Source organism: Sciurus vulgaris (assembly GCF_902686455.1).
Source record: "Sciurus vulgaris genome assembly, chromosome: 19".
Classification (NCBI taxonomy): Eukaryota; Metazoa; Chordata; class Mammalia; order Rodentia; family Sciuridae; genus Sciurus; species Sciurus vulgaris.
This window is the reverse complement of record NC_136480.1, coordinates 20124723-20144482: the sequence shown is the minus strand read 5'-3', so window position 1 is coordinate 20144482 and position 19760 is coordinate 20124723. Positions and strand designations below refer to the sequence as shown.

The following is a 19760-nucleotide window of genomic DNA, read 5'->3' as shown; positions in this document are numbered from 1 at the left end:
GTTTTGAAATTGGGGGGGGGGGTCCTCAGGGATGAGAACGCACAGGAGCAGGAGCTGCCCAGGCTCACTCTCAGGGTGGGGCGCTGTGGCCCCGGGGTCCGCTGGTCTGGCTTAGGTGGACACCGAATTGCTCGTGAGCTGCATCGTCTGGGTACCTTAGTTTACTTGTGTCAAGTGGGTTGATGGCGAGACCCAGCTCACCAGGTTGTTGAGGGAATTAACTGGGCTCTGCACACGTCCCAAAGCAGTGCATGTGACAAATTGCTAGGTGCCCACTGCAGCCAGGTCCTGACAGCATGATGACGAAGGCCTAGTGACCTGGGGGGACAGGAGGTGTCACTGGGGCTCGGGGTGAGACAGGCAGGGATTCGCGTTTCTGCTCTGCCATTTGTCTGACGTGTGGCTTGGGTAAGTCACTCTGCCTTTGTGTGCTGCAGTGACTTCAACCGAACGTGGTCACTACTGGGCTCTGTGCCCTCAGATAACGACTCAGTGATGTACTCAAAGTGCCCGCTGCCAGCCGTTGGAACTTACAACTTGGACTAGGTGCTTGGTCTCTCGATGGGCCTCATCTGAAGAGGGTGTGTCACAGCTGGAGTTCCCTGTCACAAGCTTGGAACAGAAGTGGCCACAGTCCACAGTCCCTGTTACTTACAGGCATTATCACCCTGTACTGGGGCTCCTAGAAACCCCAACTATCAAATTTCAGTAAAAACCTCTCTCCAAATAAACCACATCGGAAACCCCATGGAAACCTGACCACATCTGAGAGGTAGGCCTTTCCCGGCACCTGCCTCGGGATGTGACGCTCTCAGCTGGCTCTCTGGGTGTCCTCGCTGTGCCAGACCCCATGCCAAGTGCTTCGGAGCCGACTCCCTCCTGCCCCAGGGGAGGCCCAGGCGTGCGAGACAGTCTCACCTCTGTTTCTTAGGGGAGGAACCGAGCCTGAGAGCCCAGGATCACGCCTAAGATCACGCAGCCTGTGCAGGTGGAGGTGGGTGTTGCCCCAGGACCCTCCACTGCAAAGCGCAGGCTCCGACCACTGAGCTGCCTGCTGGCAGTAGGGTCGCCTGTCCTAGGCCACAGAACAGCGGGAGGTCCAGGGCTGACGGGTGGCGAGTAGCAACAGGGAGAGGTGGGGCTGGGGAGGAAGGGTGGCTCCAGGGACAAGGGTCCTGCAGGAGTGGACACTCTTGTACCCGCCCTGGTGCGGGTGCATGGGCTTTGCCATGCGCCATGTTGACCCAGTCTACCCACCCTTTCTAGAACCTGCCATGGCATCCCGTTTAATAGCAGAGTGGAGAACTGCTGCTGTGGGCTCACTGACCCACCCGCCCGCCCTTCCTGCCTCATGGCTGGGAAGCTGACATGGACAGAAAGCCGAGGTTCCTGTCAGCGCCTCGCTCGCTGACCTGCTCCTCCACCTGCAGGGCCTTTGTCTTGCACACTCCTGCAGACGTCGTGGGGTGCCCTGACACTAAGTGTACCAGCTGGACAAGAGCAACACCAGTCACTTGTCCGAAGAAAGACCCAGCGATGTCCATTCACGAAGCCCTTGAATCCTACAGAGCAACTTTTGAAAAACGCGTATGGGATGTACTGTCCTGTGGAGAGCGGTGACAGAGGATGGGAGAGCAGGGACTGAGACTGGTGTCTCTGGTGACCTCAAGGCTGTGGCATGCCTGGTGCCTGGGAGTGTTCCTGTGCAAGGGCACAGGAGGCTCAGCTGCTGTGGCAATGCCCTGCATGAGGAGGCTCCATGCAAGAGTCCTCTCAGCTCTGACCTTGATCTCAGGCACACGGCTCCTGGGAAGAGAGGCACCCTCGTGCTAGACAACCACAGTGCTTCACCAGCTCTGCTGCTCCGGTTCCTGCCCACCTTGCAGCAACTTTTAACAATGGACTTTCTCGAGAGCCACACAAAACTCCTAACATTGCAACTGTGGGTTGCAACTTCAGAAAAGCTTCATAGGTTGTCCTGGTTTCTGTAACTTTCCTGAACACAAAGAATAATGGTTGCACAGTCTTTAACCTGATAATGAGATGTATATAAATAAAGATGGCTGGGGTCACTCTGTTCTCTGATGGAGACGCAGATCTGAAGAGCTCCACCTGATCCCAGCTTACTGTTCAAGATCTGTGTCTCTGAACCTTTATTTTCCAATCCCCCTTTGCCCCTTGCTGGATCCAAGAGTTTGGTCACGCTGGTCGTGACCCTGTCCTGGTCTTTGTTTGTCCTAACAAGATGATGAAATTTACTAACTATCTTTGAGCAACACAAACGGCAGGTCCCAACCCAACGCCAGGAGGAATCGAAGTTAAAGTTATTTCACAGCAAATAGAACTTCCTGGCCTTAGGGATGTGGCCCTCAACATTTTTGTGCAGCCTACGCATCTTTTCTTTCTTTTTTTTAATCCAAAGAAACAAAGCCATGATATGTGTCACTTAGATCCAAACTCAGCTCCTGCTTAACTGGCTAGTGATTGACAGGCAGTAGAACCTGCATTACAGTCACTGTGACGAGACCCTTGAAATACAGACCGGAAGTGCTGACAAACCACAGCCTTGACATCCGCACACAGACCAACTCAGCTGAAGAGAACCTGGTTCCGTACAGAAATAGACCTGTGGCTGTTGAAAGAACAAGCTCTCTTTTTCTTTTCTTTTCCTCGAATAGTCATTGGTTGCAATCCACCTTCTAAACCAATTATGACAGATCTTCTCAAACATCTCCAATTTCTTAAATGGCATTTAAAAAGGTTCCACGCCAGCAATAAGCTGAAAAACGGGGTCAGACTCTGAAACGTCCCTCAGCCACTGGAGTGACTTGATATCCGGAATCCCGCATTTGGCGGCTTTGAGTGAAAAATCTCATCTAATACTTTTTCTGAGCCACCCCACTTACCAAGTACTGTACCCACAGTTACTCATTCATTAAATTACTGAGTAATCATTGAGGACGACTGTGTGATTAGTACAGTCAAGAAAATGAGCATATGTAGCATCTCATAGTTGCCTTCCTGTTTTTTAAACATCTTTAAATGATCTGTAGTTAATAGTATCATATTTCATGCTAGAAATTGGCCAAGAGAGTAGATTTCAGATTTTCACCCCACCCCAACTTTGACTTTGTTGTGATTTAAGAGGAGAGGGGGTGATTGACAGGACCCAGAACACCCCTGCAGGTCTATACCGTTTTAGCCACACGATCCTGGCAGCCGGCTGACGTGTGAGGAATAGACCAGAGGACACTGGGATCCCCTGGCGTGGACAGCAGGGCAGAGGGGGTGGAGGAATTGGACTCCTGGAACTGCCATCTGAGCTACTTGGTTTGCACGGGAGGCTGAGATGGGAGGGCAAGGGCCTTGCTGAAGGGTCATTAACAATTTAACAGTAGCCTGAGGAGCTTGAACTTCAGTCCAAATTCAGCTTCTTGGCTTGGCTAAAATACCAGTGGAGGCCAGATTTCAAAAACCAGGATGGTGAGGAGGGCGGTAGGTCTAAGGTGTCCTGGGAGTGTCCCCTGCTGAGCTCCCAGAGTGCTCTGTGACTGCAGGCTCTGCTGTGGTCACTGCTTCCCAGGCACGTCCCTCCTGAGAAAGCCCCCACCACTTGCCGCCCCTGCCCCAACCTAACGCAGTACTTATTGTGGGACATCGGGCTTCCTGGGTCTCAGTCACGCACCTCTGTCTCCGAAGAGGTTATTTAACCTCTTTAACTGGCTGATTCTGCTGCGTGGTTAGAAAAGTCACAGAGCCTTGGATCTCAGTGCCTTCTGCAGAACAGGACATGCATTCTGCACACCCATGGGGAACTCCCCACTCATCCCAAAACTCAGTTCTTCACTCAACTGTCCACATTGTGGTTGCATTAGAATCATTACTTGAAAACATCCAAACCATACCTGCTGCAAACTCCCTCTGTTGCTAGGTTTGACTCTTAATGGACGTGGACAGTGCTAAGCCATGTTGGAATGGGGAACCACCAGCCTCTGCGTCATCTTCTCCCAAATCTGTAACTTGTCCCCGGGGAGGGGAACTTGGGGCTCACACTTTCTCAGGGTGACTGATGCAGGAAATAGTCACCTCCCTGCTGTGTGGAGATCTCTTTCTAAATAGGAATAATATTTCAGCTCCAGCTTCATCTGCAGTGTGAACAGGCATTCCCTTGAGGACAGCTTACGCACAGCAGCAGACACAAATGTCCCCATGCAGAGTGGCCGAAACATTCGGTTTGCTGAGACCCTTCCTTGCAAACCAGAGGCAGCTTTTACCAATGGAACATGTAAAATCTAAGTCGCTGACACTGAACTCTGCAGTCACCCAATAATTCTGGAAAATATTGGCTTTTTTCAGGAAGAAGCCAGAACGTGATCAGGAACGGCTGAGAGACCTGGGGTGGGAGATTTAGAACCATGATCAATCAAAAATAAACTGAAGTTCGTGCTTCTTCCTCCAAGATTTATAAATGTAGTTTGCGAATAGCACAGAAAGAATAATGGTGACTCCTAGGTTGTTTATCACCTGTAAAATAGGAAACGAAACGACTCACCCTCTTGACTTCCCAGGGCCTGAGGGTTCTTAAAGTATGACCGCATTAGAATAATTGATCCCTGCTTTTTTATGATTAAATTCTGGAAAATAAGCATGGTGGAATAATTCCATATTTTAGCAGCAAAGGACAGTTGGCACATGCCAGTCCAACAATATCTATGCTCGCTGAGGCAGAAGTAAACAAAAGATGTCTGTGGATGGTACGAACGAGGTCAAAAACTCTGAGACTGGCCCATGGCCTCAGGCGAGAGGCGCTGGGGACCACCTGGCAGTTCTGGGGTGCACACCCCTCCGAAGAGCCTGCTGATCACTTCTGGCCTCTGTTCGTCACTGTCAGGGAATTCCTCTAGGCGACCATGCTGCGTGCCTGGCGCCCCTACCACCCTCCTGGATTCGTTTGGTGACCCCACCCCTGGCTGCCTGAGCCGCCCTGCCCTTTGACTCATTGCCACTGTCCTCTGCCCCAGCAGTGCTGTCACGCCCTGGTAGTAGGTCCCCACATCCTCAGGGAGACTCAGTGTGACCTCCCTGACTTCATCCGCTGGCTCCCATTTTTGATTACAAGGTACATCCCCCCAGGTCACCGGGTCCTTCAGGTCACCTCTGTGGCTCTCAGGTCCAGTGGGGCACAAAGAAGAGACAGACATCTTGCCAGGGTTGCCAGGAGGAAGTTTGTTTAGGTGACAAAGTCCTCTTGGGTGTATCCCAGTGAAATGCATGTTGGAATAACTCCAGAGGGTGGGGTGGCCCAGGTGACCCCCAATCCTGAACTCTCTCCTCTGTGGTCCGACTGTTTAGGAGTTTTAATAACGAAGCTAAAAGAGCTGCTTTTGCAAGGAAGGGGGACACAGCTGTGCACGGGGCACAGGAATTAGCGTGTGGACTCAGTCCCTGTGACGGAAAAACCTGCAGCACTTTCTAAAATGATTTATTAGACGTGGGAAGAATTTGCTAGAAACCTACCAGGAGGAAATCATCTGGGAAGGAATTAATGAACCAAACAAAACACTTGATAATGCAATTAGAATATGGGGAAGCAGAGGGTTTTCCAGAGAGGCTGGGGAGGGGCGAGTTCCACACCCGCGATTTTGATGAAGCCAAACCTGATGCTCAGGAAAGAATGTAGCGGGGTTTTTTCTTTTAAAGAGCAGAGTTATCAGAGGATGGCGGGAGAGGGCGGGTGACATCGACAGTTCTGAGGCTTGGGTGTGGTCAGCGAGCGGTCCAGCAGCGCCGGGATCGCTGGTGGCAAAAACCAGGATCCCGATGTGCAGAACGGGAGCAGCCTCGGAGGCGGGCAGCGCTGGGCTTCCGCGGTTGCTTTGGGTGGCAGGCAGTGTCCCTGCTGGAGCGTGGGTCTGGGCCCTTTCCTTGAAGCCTCTTCTGAGTTGAATTTGAGACCAATGGTCTGAAGCTCTCTCGGCCTTTCCTGGGCCTCACAGCCGAGCGGGACCATGGGCTGCAGTGTGCCCAAGGGCCATCTCTGGCCATGTCCTTGTCCTGACTGCTGTCCTAGGCTTTGCATACGAGAGACATCAGGGCACGATGTGGCTCCCTTCTGTTTATACAAACACGTAGGCCTACATATCTGTGCATTTTAAATCTGTCACTGGAAACCCCGTCTCCTCTGCTCGCTTTTCGGTTTGGACTGGCTGAGCTTTGTCTTTGCACTGTGCGCCTACCCTGTAGAGAGACCTGGCACCTTCTACACAGACCTCAGAAGCGAGGCCTCTGCCTGAGACTGGCTGCTCCTTGCTCAGATGGGCCAGGAAGCCCAGTGTGGCTGCAGCCACCGGGGTCCAGCTCCTGCTTGGCACCCTGAGCGCTGGGCACCGGCTGCTGGAACCTTCTCATCCGTGGCATAACTTGGTGGGTGTCCATCTCCAGTTCTGGGAAGAGCACCACGGGACCTCCCCTTGATGGGTGACCACTGCCGTAGGGCCGAGGTGTCCCTGCTTGGCACGATGGAGGTATTTAGGGACCTGGGGGCAGATGCCTGAATTGGGGCATCTTCCCCACCTGAACTACACACTTGCACCTCTCCATATCTTAAACGTGATGCTTCTTCTGAAAGCCCTGCTCTCCACCACTCCTTATGGGAACTAGTTTAGCACCAGTGATACCCAAGGATGTCCACATGCGTTGGCCTTTCTGGATCCATACCTGTTGTTTTACCTGTCCCCTGGAGACCTCCAGTCCACAGTTTTGGACCCAATTTTGGAAGCCCGGCTCCTCCCACCCCATCGAGTCTAGAAAGGCTGGCTTTCCCCGCGGTCCCCAGAGCCTTGCTCAGCACACTCGGCACCACCTGTCAGAGCTGCTCCAAGTGCAGACGTCACACACCAGAGCTCACTTGGACACTCCTCGGGGACTAGGAGTGTCCTAGCAACACAGGAAGGCCTTGTATACCTGTGCTTCAGAGGAAGAGTCCAAGGGTCCAAGATGTTCAGAGACCTTTCCACAGCCACTCAATGACTGGGCCAGGAGAACGAACCACTTCTTCCCCTTTTAGAAAGAGGGTCTGTGGGAAAGGGGGGCTCCTGAGCTCGTCTGTGAACTTGGGCAGGTGGCTTCTGCCCCTCCCTCAACACCCGGGCTGGAGACCTCATCGGCACCCCGTAAATGCTGGGTGTGGGGCAACCAGGTGCTTCTAGACTGGGATGACCTGCAACAGAGTTCCTTCCTGCTTTAGCAAAGCCACAAGATGAACTTGAACTTGAGAGCAAGGTATGGCACTGACCCCTCCCGTAGGCTCCGAAGCTCGAGACCACCTCCGCTCTGGAGGAGAAGCCGAGCGCTCCTCCTCGCTCAGGTCTTCCTGCGAGGTGCTTGCTACAGCGCGCCCGATGCCGGGGCGAGCCGCTGCTGCGGTGATGTGGACATGGTGACCAGCTCTCTCCGTAAGGCAGGCCCCTGGTCGGCGGGGCTTTCCTGCCCCTCGTGAGGCCTGCCACTGCTCGGACAGCTGTGGGACCCCACAAGCGACTCCACCCCTGTAGTGCTCAGTGGCCGTGGACGTCGCCAGAGGCCCTGTACTTCTGAGGGCCCGGTAAGAACCGCCTGGGATTCCGCACTCCGCAGCCAGTGTCACGACGGGGCTGCGAGCGCCCGCCCCAGGCCTCCGCTGCCACTCCAGCCCCAAGAACTGAATGCCGGGTCTTCCCCTCCTCCGGGTGCTCCTTGACCCTGGGCACCAGGGTGGCCCTGGGTCTGAAGCCTGGGGACAGCTGACTCCCAGACGCCAGGCCAGTAAAGAGACCAAAGTCTGACAGGAAGAAGTGACCGGTTCCAGGAGCAGGTGGGGTAGCCTGTCCGGAGCAGGAAGCCAGCGGGCAACGCGCGGCGCGGGACTGAGCTGCTCACGACAGGCTGGCAGCAGGGAGCAGGGAGCGTGGCGCCGAGGCGAGGCCCCTGCGAGACTGCCGTGGAGGACAGAGGTCCCCGACCCTGGGGAGGCCCCACACAGAGCAGCTGCTGGGCGAGGTCCGAGGGCCTCCTCTGCTTCAGGTCTTCTCTGACCACAATGCGCGTCACCCTGTGTGTTCTGGGCCACCACTGACACTTGGGGCGGGGCAGGCGACCGCCCCGCACCCTGGGACAAAGCTGTCCTTCCCCGAGACGGCCGCACAGTAGCTCTGCTCTCCAAGGCTGGGTGCTGTGGAAGTCGGTCTGTGGTCTGGCTTACGTGCTGCGTGTTTGCCAAGGACAAACTCCTGGCCGCAGACTTCTTTAGGTGGAAACACGTGGCCGCAGACGTGAGCAGACTCCAGGCAGCCTGCAGAGGCGCCCCCGGCTCACGGGCAAGAATACTCTGTGCCAGGAAAGCGGCCTTCCATACTTTCTAAGACCCCGGGCCCATCCCTTCTCCCCTCTTGCTGTATGTGCCATCCTTTCCTTCAGAATCTGGGTAGGAGGACACGTTTCGTATTTGTTTCCCAGGCTCTCCTTTTAATATGCCAGCCCACCACGCCCTCAAGAAGAGGGGCCCTGCCCTACATCAAGGCCACCCAGTGTCCCTTGCGTCCCAATCGAACACCACGGATGAGCAGAGTTCCAAGGGCAGCCAGGGAGGGACCCGCCTGCAGCGGGCAGAGACCGTCTCACGACTGTGGTGCCACGTCACGGCCATTCCAAGGGACCCTGCACAGCCCACAGAAGCAGCCGCAGGCCAGGAACGGCCCCATCCATGGGCACGAACTGGCACCTTGACCAGGAAGAGATGATGGGCTTTTCTGCAAGTGCCACTAGAAAACCTGCTTCTATAAATCAGGACGCTGGACTCCAACACGACACAACACTCAGAAAAGTAACTGCGGAAGAAAAAATGTCTCCGTGACTCTGAACACAGTCAAAAGATACTTCGGGAGGGACGGGCAGGACGATGAGGCAGGAAGCACCTTCTCAGAGCGAGACACAGGCAGGACCGTAAGGAAAAGATCCACGTGCCTGCGCTACGGGCAGCGGTGGGCCTGGGCTGCCCAGAGCCGGCTGGGGGAGGAGGTTCGAGACACCGCGAGCTGATAGGCTGGGCTCCAGGCCCAGATCTGCAAACCCACATGCCAACAGTAAAGTCGAGCACGTCCGACAGAGAAGGGCGAGACCCTGAGCAGGAACCTGACACAGACAAAGGAATCAAAACGGCCCATGTAAGTAAAAGAATAGGCTCCTCGGTGATGAGGAGAAGCCAGTTCCAAGCCCGCGACACGCTCCTTCACATCCCCCACCCTGGCAGATCAGAAATCAGCCGGCACCCAAGGCAGGCAGGGACGTGAAGCACCGCAGAAAGTGGTTTGGATTAGTGAGCGTTAACGTGAAAGGTAGCCCCCTGTTACGCAGGAAGCGGGTCCCAAGAACCCCCGGTAAATGCTCAAAACCACAGGGAGTACTCAACTCTATGTGTACTCCACTCTTCCCTACAGGTACATCCCTACGACAAAGTGCAATTGATAAATTAGGCACAGTGAGAAATTAGTAATAACTAATAAAACAATTGTAACAATGCCCAGAACTAAAATTCTCACAGTGAGGCTGGCCTCAAATTTGCGATCCTCCTGCCTCAGCCTCCTGAGCCACTGGGATTACAGGTGTGCACCACCACACCCAGTGTCTCATATATTTTGAGACGCCATTTGCGCCTCTGGGTTCAATCCTTGGTAAAATATATGACATATAAAATACGAATGCTAGGTTGGCCTTTGTCCCTGGAGTGGTGTGAGATGAGATGACGAGAATGATGGATTTTGTTTCGTGGGGCTAGGTAACTGCTGGCCTGACAACACAACGTGTCGAGGATTCCTGAGCCACAACCATGCTAGTTGACTATGCAGCAGAAACGGCACAGAATGCGGACCCTGTGGAGGAGGGGGCCCTGCCGAGTACCCCCACTGTCTTCCCGCCCATCTCTAGTTACCCATGCATCTTCTAGAGCGGTGGTCCTCCGAGTGTGGCCCAGCCAGCAGCAGCCACGCTCTGGGACTGGAGGGCAGTGCTCGGTGGTCCAGCCAGCCGTGGGCAGAGTGCTGGAACCCTCCCAGGAGGAGGCTCCGCTCGAGGTAAGCAGGAGCCTCCCTTCTCTGCACTCTCTTCCCGACACGCTGAATGTCAAAAGGGAATAGTGAGGGCTGCCTCCACACGGGGAGAGATGCGGGGCCCGGGGACACGACTCAGACTCATCGGGAAAGCCACTGTTACGTGTCCCCAAAAGCTGGTTCATGAGACGGAGCGAGAAGGCTCACGGGTGACATGCGTGGTTATGAGAGCCTTAACCTAACTCGTCATTCATCCCTGACGGGGTTAACTGGGCGGTGACTGGAGGCAGGTGGGGTGTGGCTGGAGGCGGTGGGTCCCTGGGGGTGCGTCTTTGGGGTATATCTTTTGCAAGCTGAGCTTAGTCTCTCTGCTTCCTGGTGCCATGTCCTGAGCTGCTTTCCTCTGCCACACTCTTCCGCCATGATGCTCTGCCTCACCTTGGGCCCCGTAGAATGCGGTTGGCTGACGTGGACTGAGACCTCTGAAACCGTGAGCCCCCAAATAAACTTCTTGTTTTCTTTGTTCTTGTCAGGTCTTTCAGTCACAGCAGCAGAAAGGCCGACCAAAACAATGTTCATCCCGGACACAACAGATTTCCAAAAACGTCTACCAAGAATCACTGAAGGTTCTGTTCCACGACTGGGTTGGGTCCTGAAAGCCCCCCAGAAGTGGCTCCATAAAGCACAACCTGCCCCCTCGGAGGCAGCTGTCCAGCTCCTGCTCAGAATGAGACCCCCGTACAAATGCATCTTCCCTAGAATTTGGCAAGTACGGATTTGCTGGGTCTCAAGGTCCCTCCTCCGTGTACATTCCCTCCTGGCAGGGGACTTCTGCCCGGCCATGCATGTCACTGGGAATCTCTCCCAAGAGATGCACTCCAGGGAAGGAGTCCAGTCGGGAGAAGGCGGATGTGAGTCGGGGGAGGGGGGATGATTCTGGAGCCTGGGGTGATTTGGAAAAGAAAATGGTCAGCCACACATACGTGCGTGCGACTCAAGGAACTTCTACAGACAAGACTTCCATTTCCCTGTGGGAAAGCAGGTGTTACAGGACGGTTTACTTGAAAGAAGTTCTCGATCACAAAAACTTTTTGGGTGTTGATCCACAGGCAGTCATAGTTTGATCTGCATCTAAGAGTTCTGGGGTGTGAGTTCTCTGCTACTGACTCGCCCAACAAAGAGATTCTGCCAGAAATCGCAGGAGTCCTTCTGTGGCCAGGGATTTTGGTTTAACAGAAAGCAAAGGGTCCATGGAGGATGCATGGAACTCAGATGGAGAGACCCACCTGGACACGATGATCCAGCAGTGACAGCGAACTTGGGAGAGGACCCTGCAGACCCGGAACACGGAGAATGAGTGAGTCAGAGTCGGCTGAGTGCCAGAGACGCTTCGGCACCCGGATAAGGTGCTGTGGGTCCCTCCGAATAAAAGACCAGTGTGCAAAACCACTTCAGCACGATTCAGCAATTTCTCCTTCACTTGCGCACGACTTCAGCTTACTCTTGATCATACACTGAGTATCAGTGTTAGAATATAATGGATCCCGCCAGGCAGGTGACCCTAGAGGGGACATGGGACCTTCCTCCTGACTTTGGCCCATGGACGTACAATTCAACATGCCCTTGCTGAACAGAGGCTGAGCAGGTCACTCGGAGGGGACGGAGTCGCCCTCGACGTTTCTCAGGGTGGCCGGGGATGTCTGGCAGTGCAGCCTGACTGCATTTAACCGGTATTATGACAACTCACATGGGCGTGGGGGACGCTGCTAGAAAGGGGCTCTGCGGGCTTTGGAGCGGGGATGCCGTGCATCCTGCTCCATCCCACACGAGCGGGAGCCTGGCTTGGTTGTGCCACCACCCGGAGCTGCTGATGGTGTCCTCCGCGCACCCCCTTCTGCCCTTTAACCGTGACCTTGCCTGCATTATTGATGAGCGAAGAGAACGCATTTATTAAAGCTGCATTTTTCCATATGTTTCTTTGTGCTTGCCATGGCAGGCGCGTGACAGGGACACAGAGGGGCTCCCGTGACCCCGTACTACCTGCCTCATGGCAATATGGAGCTGCACCTGTGGAAGCCAGGAGAGACCCTGGATGGGACTCACTGTCATGGCGAAAACCCTTTCTGGATCCAAGCAGGACCACGGATACGGTCCTCACCCAGGAGTTAATTTGGTCAACGGCCTCGAGAATGACTGGTTATGAGCCAGGACGGGGTGCTGAGGAGGAGAGAGCAAGGCCCCTCCTTGCTCTCACATGGGGACACATGGGGACACTAGGAGCAGGACACAGATGTGAGCAGGGCACCTGGGGACACCAGGCGCAGGACACAGGGACACTAGGAGGACATGGAGGTGGGCAGGACATATGGGGACACTAGGAGCAGGACAGAGAGGTGGGCAGGGCACATGGGGACACTAGGAGCAGGACACAGAGGTGGGCAGGACACATGGGGACACTAGGAGCAGGACACAGAGGTGGGCAGGACACATGGGGACACTAGGAGCAGGACACAGGTGGGCAGGGCACACGGGGACACTAAGAGCAGGACACAGAGGTGGGCAGGGCACAGGGACACTAGGAGGACATGGAGGTGGGCAGGACACATGGGGACATGGGGACACCAGGAACAGAACATGGAGGTGGGCAGGACACATGGGGACACTAGGAGCAGGACACAGAGGTGGACAAGACACATGGGGACACTAGGAGCAGGACACGGGTGGGCAGGGCACACGGGGACACTAAGAGCAGGACACAGGTGGGCAGGGCACAGGGACACTAGGAGGACATGGAGGTGGGCAGGACACATGGGGACACTAGGAGCTGGACACAGAGGTGGGCAGGGTACATGGGGACATTAGGAGCAGGACACAGGTGGGCAGGGCACATGGGGACACTAGGAGCAGGACACAGGTGGGCAGGACACATGGGGACACTAGGAGCTGGACACAGAGGTGGGCAGGGCACATGGGGACATTAGGAGCAGGACACAGGTGGGCAGGGCACATGGGGACACTAGGAGCAGGACACAGGTGGGCAGGACACATGGGGACACACAAAGGGCACTAATCTGGGGTGGTGTCCAGTTGACCTCAGTCCTCTGGGCAAAGTTGGAAAGCTGCCCTGTACCCCGAGCTGTGCTTCTATGACAGTTGAAGGACAAAGCCCAGGTCAGGCTGTTCCCTTGCATAGCTGACTCTCCACAAAAGTGCTTATGAGCCAACACTGTTCACTGGCAAGAGAAGAGCAGCCGGTGACAGATAAACGCCACATTTAAAAAGGGACCTGCCTGGCCATAGACAGGTCGCATCCTCAGTCAAGGCCCCCCTGTCAAGGTGGGGAGAGGTGGACTTTCTTTACCCCAACCTGCTTTGCTTAAACGCACTGAGGATGTAAAAGAGCTTCAGAGCCAGGCTTTTGGAATTGGGAGGTGGTTTAAGCCAACATGGTCCTTGCAGGACGAGTTTGCCAGGTTCAGCACCGCTGTGTGGAGGTCAAGTTTATGTTCATCCAATTAGCTGCCACTGACTCAGGCCACGCTTAATCATACCATGACCCGGCTGGTTCTCAGCCGACTGGCAGGGCTTTGCTCCACAGCAGCAAACCCATCTGATGGAGCGGCACAGGTCGCTAATTAAATATGAACACAGGCTCGCGTGCACTCAAGTTTCCAGCCTGCTCCATAGGTTTGCTGAGTCTGGTTACTATTTACTACAGATATTTGGGTTTTTCTGGCTTACCGGTTCATAGGTTGATTTAGAAAGGACCCATCAACATGCACATCTATCAGTTTCCAGCATGACAGTTTTCAAAGTGTTTGGTTTACAAAACTAACAAGTTCAAGTAGCATGAAAGTCACAGATCCATCTTTCAGACATTTAGATATTTCCTGTTATCATGAAGAACTGAAGCTTTCTGAAATCATCTGTCCCGAAAGCCACTAGGAAGTTAATGGGAACTTAACTTTGCCCACCATGCTCTCCCCCTGGCATGGCAGACTAGAGGCTACCTAGAAACTCTCTTTAAGAGGTGACAGGCCACAGGGGTCCCTGCTTGAGAACGCCGCTCTATAGCCCCCAGAAGGCGAGGGCACTTTTAACAAGACCTACCAAGCATTCCCCATAAGACTGCTCCTCTGTCCACTGACACAGCTGAAAATGGTTTGTGCAAGAAAAGACTCACAGATTTGGGAGTCACAGAGCAGATGCGATCCCAGCCTGCCCACGGTTCCTGGGTATATTAGTTTCTTCATCTCTGAAATAGAGCTAATAGCATCACCTGTGTCGTCGTGTGGCTGTGGTGGGAAACTTCTGCAGTGCTGCTGCATTCTAAGTGGATGGCTCAACAAGTGGCAGATGTCACAAAGAACACTGCTGCCATCTGATGACGTTCTCCTGGTCATCTTGAAAGGCTGCATTAGGGGATGCACTAGCTACAATGTCCAGTTTGACGCCCAAGTCCCAACCTGAATTATGTCCCTATTGCCTAAGCAAAGGGTAACTATGGTATCAAGCAACCCTGATGGACATTAGGAGAGGCGGGTTGGGATGCATGGTATCCTCCGGTGTGGAGGCACTGGCCTCGAGCCCACAGCCTGACCTTCCCACCCTGTCGCCCCCTCAGGTCCCAGAAGCTGATCACAGCCCTTGGTAGAGTCCAGCCCCAGCCTCAGAGATGAGAGGGTCCCAATCCCATTTCCTCCAGAGCACGAGATCCCTGCCAGTTAATCTATCCAAACAGGAGACTGCACCCCTCAGCAACCTTCAAGCACCCTCCTTTACTTCTTCCCCTTCATCAAGTTCCCAGGCACCCAAGACCAGCTGAAGTTTCTGAAGCAAGAAGCAACTGCTCACTTAAAATTCAAATTTCCATCAGGCACAGGCTGCCTTGGTGCCCTGACCCAGGATGGTACCATTATTATAAAAGCACAAAGAGCTGCCCGTGACCCTGCTGTAGGCAGAAGGTGTGTCCGGTCTTCTCCTTAGATGCACTCAAATGTCCCCAAATATCCTGGTGCATCTGTTAATGCATGGCACCGGCCACTGAGGAGTCTGGCCTCTTTGCAAGGCCCCTTAACGGCCAGGCAAGTTCATGGGTTGTTGTTGTTTTCTAATGTGATTAAAGCTACAATAAGGTGTGTGTGCACCGAGAGGCAACACTGTGTTCTGCATCATTAGGCTCACAGCAGACCCCAAAAGAAACCGTCGGCAGCTTGCCAACGGCGCTAATGAAGAGCAACTCTTTGAATTATCTCTGGACGAGGAAAGGATGAAGTCTGAGCCCCGGAATATTTGATCCTCTTTGTGCTGCTGTTACAAGGGCTTACTGAAGCCAGACGTACTGGACCTTCTGGAACCATAATTTATGGAAAACTTAATTCCTCTGCTCTAATAAGGCTTTGCATAATAAGCAAGAGAATGCAATTATTAATTCCTGCAAGTGTTTTGCAAATTCCTTTATGCCATGGTTCAGGACTCCCAAAGAAGAGGAGGAAGGGAGATTTTTACTTAGTTGGCACAAGGGTAATGGGTCCAGAAAGTAGTGTGAGTTTCCTGCAGATAAATCTGCCTGGCTTCCTAAATTGCTGACAAAGTGTATTCCAGATGGTAGTCATTTATCAGCTATTTACTACACAATGCTTCAGCCAGAAATATTTCCACGTAAATTCACCTAGTAAAAAACAAACAAACAGAATCCAGGCTCTCTTTGGGGGCCCATTGTTGGGAAGCGCAGAGCACCAGAAAGTACAGGTGAAGAAAGGGGGCGTATGCACAGACTTGCTGGGGATGCGGCAGTGACCCTGGTGTCTGTCTGTAGTGGTCACCGCTGAGTTGTGCTTTTGATGCATTTATGGATAAAGAGCAAAGAAGGGAGCTTTTTAAAACTCCCACTTAACTCCCGGTGCTTGGCTACTTCATTTGCAGCAGCTCAGCCCTTAGCGTAACACGTGGTCGGTGGAGTGTCTGTTTCTCTGCCCCGTTTACAGCTCAGTGCTCGGCTCCTGAGCAGCCCCACTGGCTGCACGGGGTCACTCAGCAGGTGGAGGACTACAACACCATGCCCAAGTCCACCTACCCCTGGACTGCTCCAAAGAGGAAATGTGTCCAGCAAAGTCCCGAGCATGAATTTTCAAGTCAGAAGCATATTCCTAAGACTTATTTAAGATGCACATTAGGGGGTCAAATCTCGAAAGGGTTGCTTTGATCTTTCCTATGCCTCATGCAGAAGGCAGACAGACACACAGACACCTTTTATGTACTCAGGGTCGTTGTACCATTCAGTTTTGTCTAGAGATGCGGCCAACTCTTAGCTACCTCTGTCTCTTTGATGGTCTGCGCCCTCTGGTGGCCAATATGAAAACGACACCCAACTGACAGCTAATCAAATTCTTTTTTAAGTCTGGCTGGTTAAAAAAAATATTAGTGTGCCCTTTGTTGCATAAATCAGCCGGTACCCTTCGTTTCTTGCTTGCCCTAACAACCTTCTTAGAAATGTTCTGGTTTTAAAAACACTTATAGGATGGTGATTTTCTGATTACTGAAGAAAAACTTAAGAGGAGGATTCAGAATGGTCTCAACCTCCTAGTTCAGACCAGGACTTGAATATTTAAGAAGAAAACACTCAACACAGATGTGAGCTCTCTGGGGCTGTGCTGTCAATATCCAATTTCGTCTCTATTGAGATTTCACATCAGCAATGTTATAGAAGAAAATAGGAGTCATTTGCCGTGGGTGGAGGGACCCAAGATCAAAGCACCTGCTCCTGAAGTTAAAATTTTCAGAGAGAGGCACAGAAATGGCAAATGTAAAGCCCGGATCTGAACCACAGGTCTCGTGCCGGGAAGTTGCGGAGAGAGGGAGCAGGGTACTCTGCTGGAGGGAGCGCCTTGGGACCACTTGTAAACAGAGACAAAACCCTGCAGGCATTCATCATTGTCCCTGTCTCCCCAACTTGTTCAAAGGGTGTGTGACCACTCTTTGACCCTTCCAGCTGGACGCTCTGCAGAGAGATCAGTTGCTAACGCGTTCTGTGACAGGGCTGCTGGAAACACATTTTACGACCATCAACATCTATTTAGCGTCTCAAATCTGGGCACTGAAGTGCCTCTGGCAGGGAAATTTCCTGGGAGATTTAATAGGAAAGATACAGGGAAGGTCAGAAAGGCTGGCTCATTTGGAACACAAAACACACACCCACATCCCCCATTCTCTCCCGAGAAGGGACGCACGGCCAGCTGCGTGCCTGCACCCGCCTCCGGAGCGACACGCCGCGCGTTACCTGACAAACTTCATAGAGTAATTTGTACTGCTCCTCTTGCTTCTGCAGGCTGCACAGGCTGCATCCCATGTTTGGAGAAACGTCAGAGCAAGGCTGAGTCCCCGCCAGCTCCGGGAAGGCAGCTCCGTCAGCGCGCAGGCATTGATGCTGTCTGGGGAAGCCTCAGGTGAGCCGGGCGGCAGGCTTCGCACTGGCGGCGCTCTCCCCAGCTGGAAAGCCACTCTCGGCCGCCTGCACGCCCGCCTGCCTTCCCTGGCTACACGCGCGCATGCACACACACAGGCATGCACACACACACACCCCTGATCCCTCCTCCAAGTGACTCTGGCAGCTGGATTGTGGCCCAATGTGCACGCTATATATACTGCCGCTCATGCATATTAATCAGCCCTCATTGACTATTCATAACAGACAATGATACAGAAGCTATAATTGCCAACTATGACAGTTGAAATTTCTCTAATTAACAAGCAAGTGCTCCGGTGGTAGGGAATAATAAAAGACACTAACAATTTTGCAAGCCATTTTCTGGCAGTTACAAACAAACATGTCTGCGTTTCTAGCAAGGTCTCCTAGGATAATCCCTAATGCATTTCAGCTAAGTAGGAATTCATTTTTAAATATATCATAAAATTCCTGATGATATAAAATGTATTTAATGCTGCAGATAATGATGGCATATAAACAGGTTTTATGGAAAGGACATGTCTGGAATAATGTTCCTGTAATATTTAGTGCCGCGCAAAGTTGTGGGGAAAATTCTCTGCATATGAATGAAATACAAAAATCTAAACCGCAGGATAGATCCGTGGAAATGCAGAGCAGCCAGGGGTGTCAGGAGAGGCAGCCTTACAGGTGAGCAGCCGATGATCGTTACCTGAAGGCCTTCTCAGTTCCAAGGGAACAAAGTTATTTGCGAAGGCACAGAAGCAGCCAGTTCCGTGCATCGCCCGGGCGTACGATGCTGCAGGTAATTCAGAGCTCACCCTGCTGAGCTGATGGCCACTGGTTACTGCAGACACAGGTCTGCTTTCCACACCTGCCTAGACTTCCATCCCTCTGCCTTGAGTCGTGGGTCAAGGAAAAGGTGATGGGGGAGGTGAGCAGGGACGGCAGAGAACTTGGAACCTGGCTACCCTGCATCGTGGCGGCCCCTTTGGGCTCTCGGAGTAAGACCGCCAGCTTTTAAGAGAACTTTGTTTTGTATGAACAACTGCCACACTGCTTGAAGGACATGCCCAGGTACCTTTCCCTCCACCAAACCGGCTGGGGGTTGAAATTCTCACAGCTCCTTCCAGAGCCTTCACGCCCCCCTTCATCTGATAAAGGCCGAACTGTCTCAGGAGGACTCCCACGTCCCATCGAGGGGCGTCACAGGGCCTGGAGAATAATGCTTCTTTTTCTGGGAGCTGAGACACACCTGAGACGTGAGTAAACCCAGCCCAATAAAATCCTGCTTGGGCTGGTGGCCAGCAATGCATCTGGTCCCATTTCTCAGAGAAGGATGGTGAGGCATCCCGACTTGCTGGGACCAGCTCACAGCCCTGACTTGCTGGAGAGGGAGGAAGGGAGTCTGCATTTTAGGTCGGTTGTCACCTGGTGTCACCACCAGAACTCCCAGGGAAGGGAGCCAAGATGGGTCGGGCAGCAGTTCTGACTGCTGGCTTGCTTTTGCTTTGATCTGTGAACATGTCATTGGCACTGGGTTCCTAATCTCTAAACGACAGGTATGTAACCAACTCGCCTGCAGAGGTCTTGCAGCTGTGACTTGAGAAAGCAAGAGCTGCCCAGATCCAAACCGGAGTTCATGCCTGTCCCCTCCCCTGTTCCCACACTCAGACCCTCAAGAAGTCTGGTTTGTTCTATCCCAAGTTAGATCTCAAGTCTCTCCACTTCTGCCTGCGGCCCCGCATGGCAGCGTCATCTGCTGTTATGTGGAGGGGGACAAGAGACTCCTTCTGGCCAGGTGTGATGGCGCATGCCTGTAATCCCAGTGGCTTGGGAGGCTGAGGCAGGAGGATCGTGAGTTCCTAGTCAGCCTCAGCAACTTGGTGAGGCCTTAAGCAAATTAGCAAGACGCTGTCTCTATATAAAAAATAAACAGGGCGGGGGTGTGGCTCAGTGGTTAAGCGCCTCTGGGTTCAAACCCTGGTACAAAAAAAAAAAAAAAGAGACCCCTCCTCTGGGCACTGGCTTATTCTCCACAGCCACGGTTAGTCTCTACAAAGCAGAAACAGGATCACTTTGCCATGTGCTTAGGTGGCTGGCTTCCCCTTACACCCGGATTAAAGCCCCAACCCCCAGGCCTGTAAGCATGTGCCTTGTCCGTCACGTCCCAGAAGGTTCAGGTGTGCCCTCTTTGGAGTCAGCCACCACCCTGTCCATCGGAGCCTCTGTGG

At 53.3% G+C, this 19760-nt stretch overlaps 1 protein-coding gene across 2 annotated transcripts in view; it reads right to left on the bottom strand.

The window, feature by feature from the left end:
* PDZRN3 (PDZ domain containing ring finger 3) overlaps positions 1-19760 on the bottom strand; it is a 213099-nt gene that overhangs the window by 23867 nt on the left and 169472 nt on the right. The window contains exon 1 of one of the 2 annotated variants that reach the window (XM_079122575.1): positions 17362-17983. The exons of the other annotated variant lie outside the window; for it this stretch is intronic. Within the exon in view, the coding sequence (XP_078978701.1) occupies positions 17362-17430 (69 nt within the window). The 5' untranslated portion in view covers positions 17431-17983. Of the gene's footprint in view, positions 1-17361; positions 17984-19760 lie in introns of those variants that run through there. 2 annotated transcript variants of the gene reach the window in all.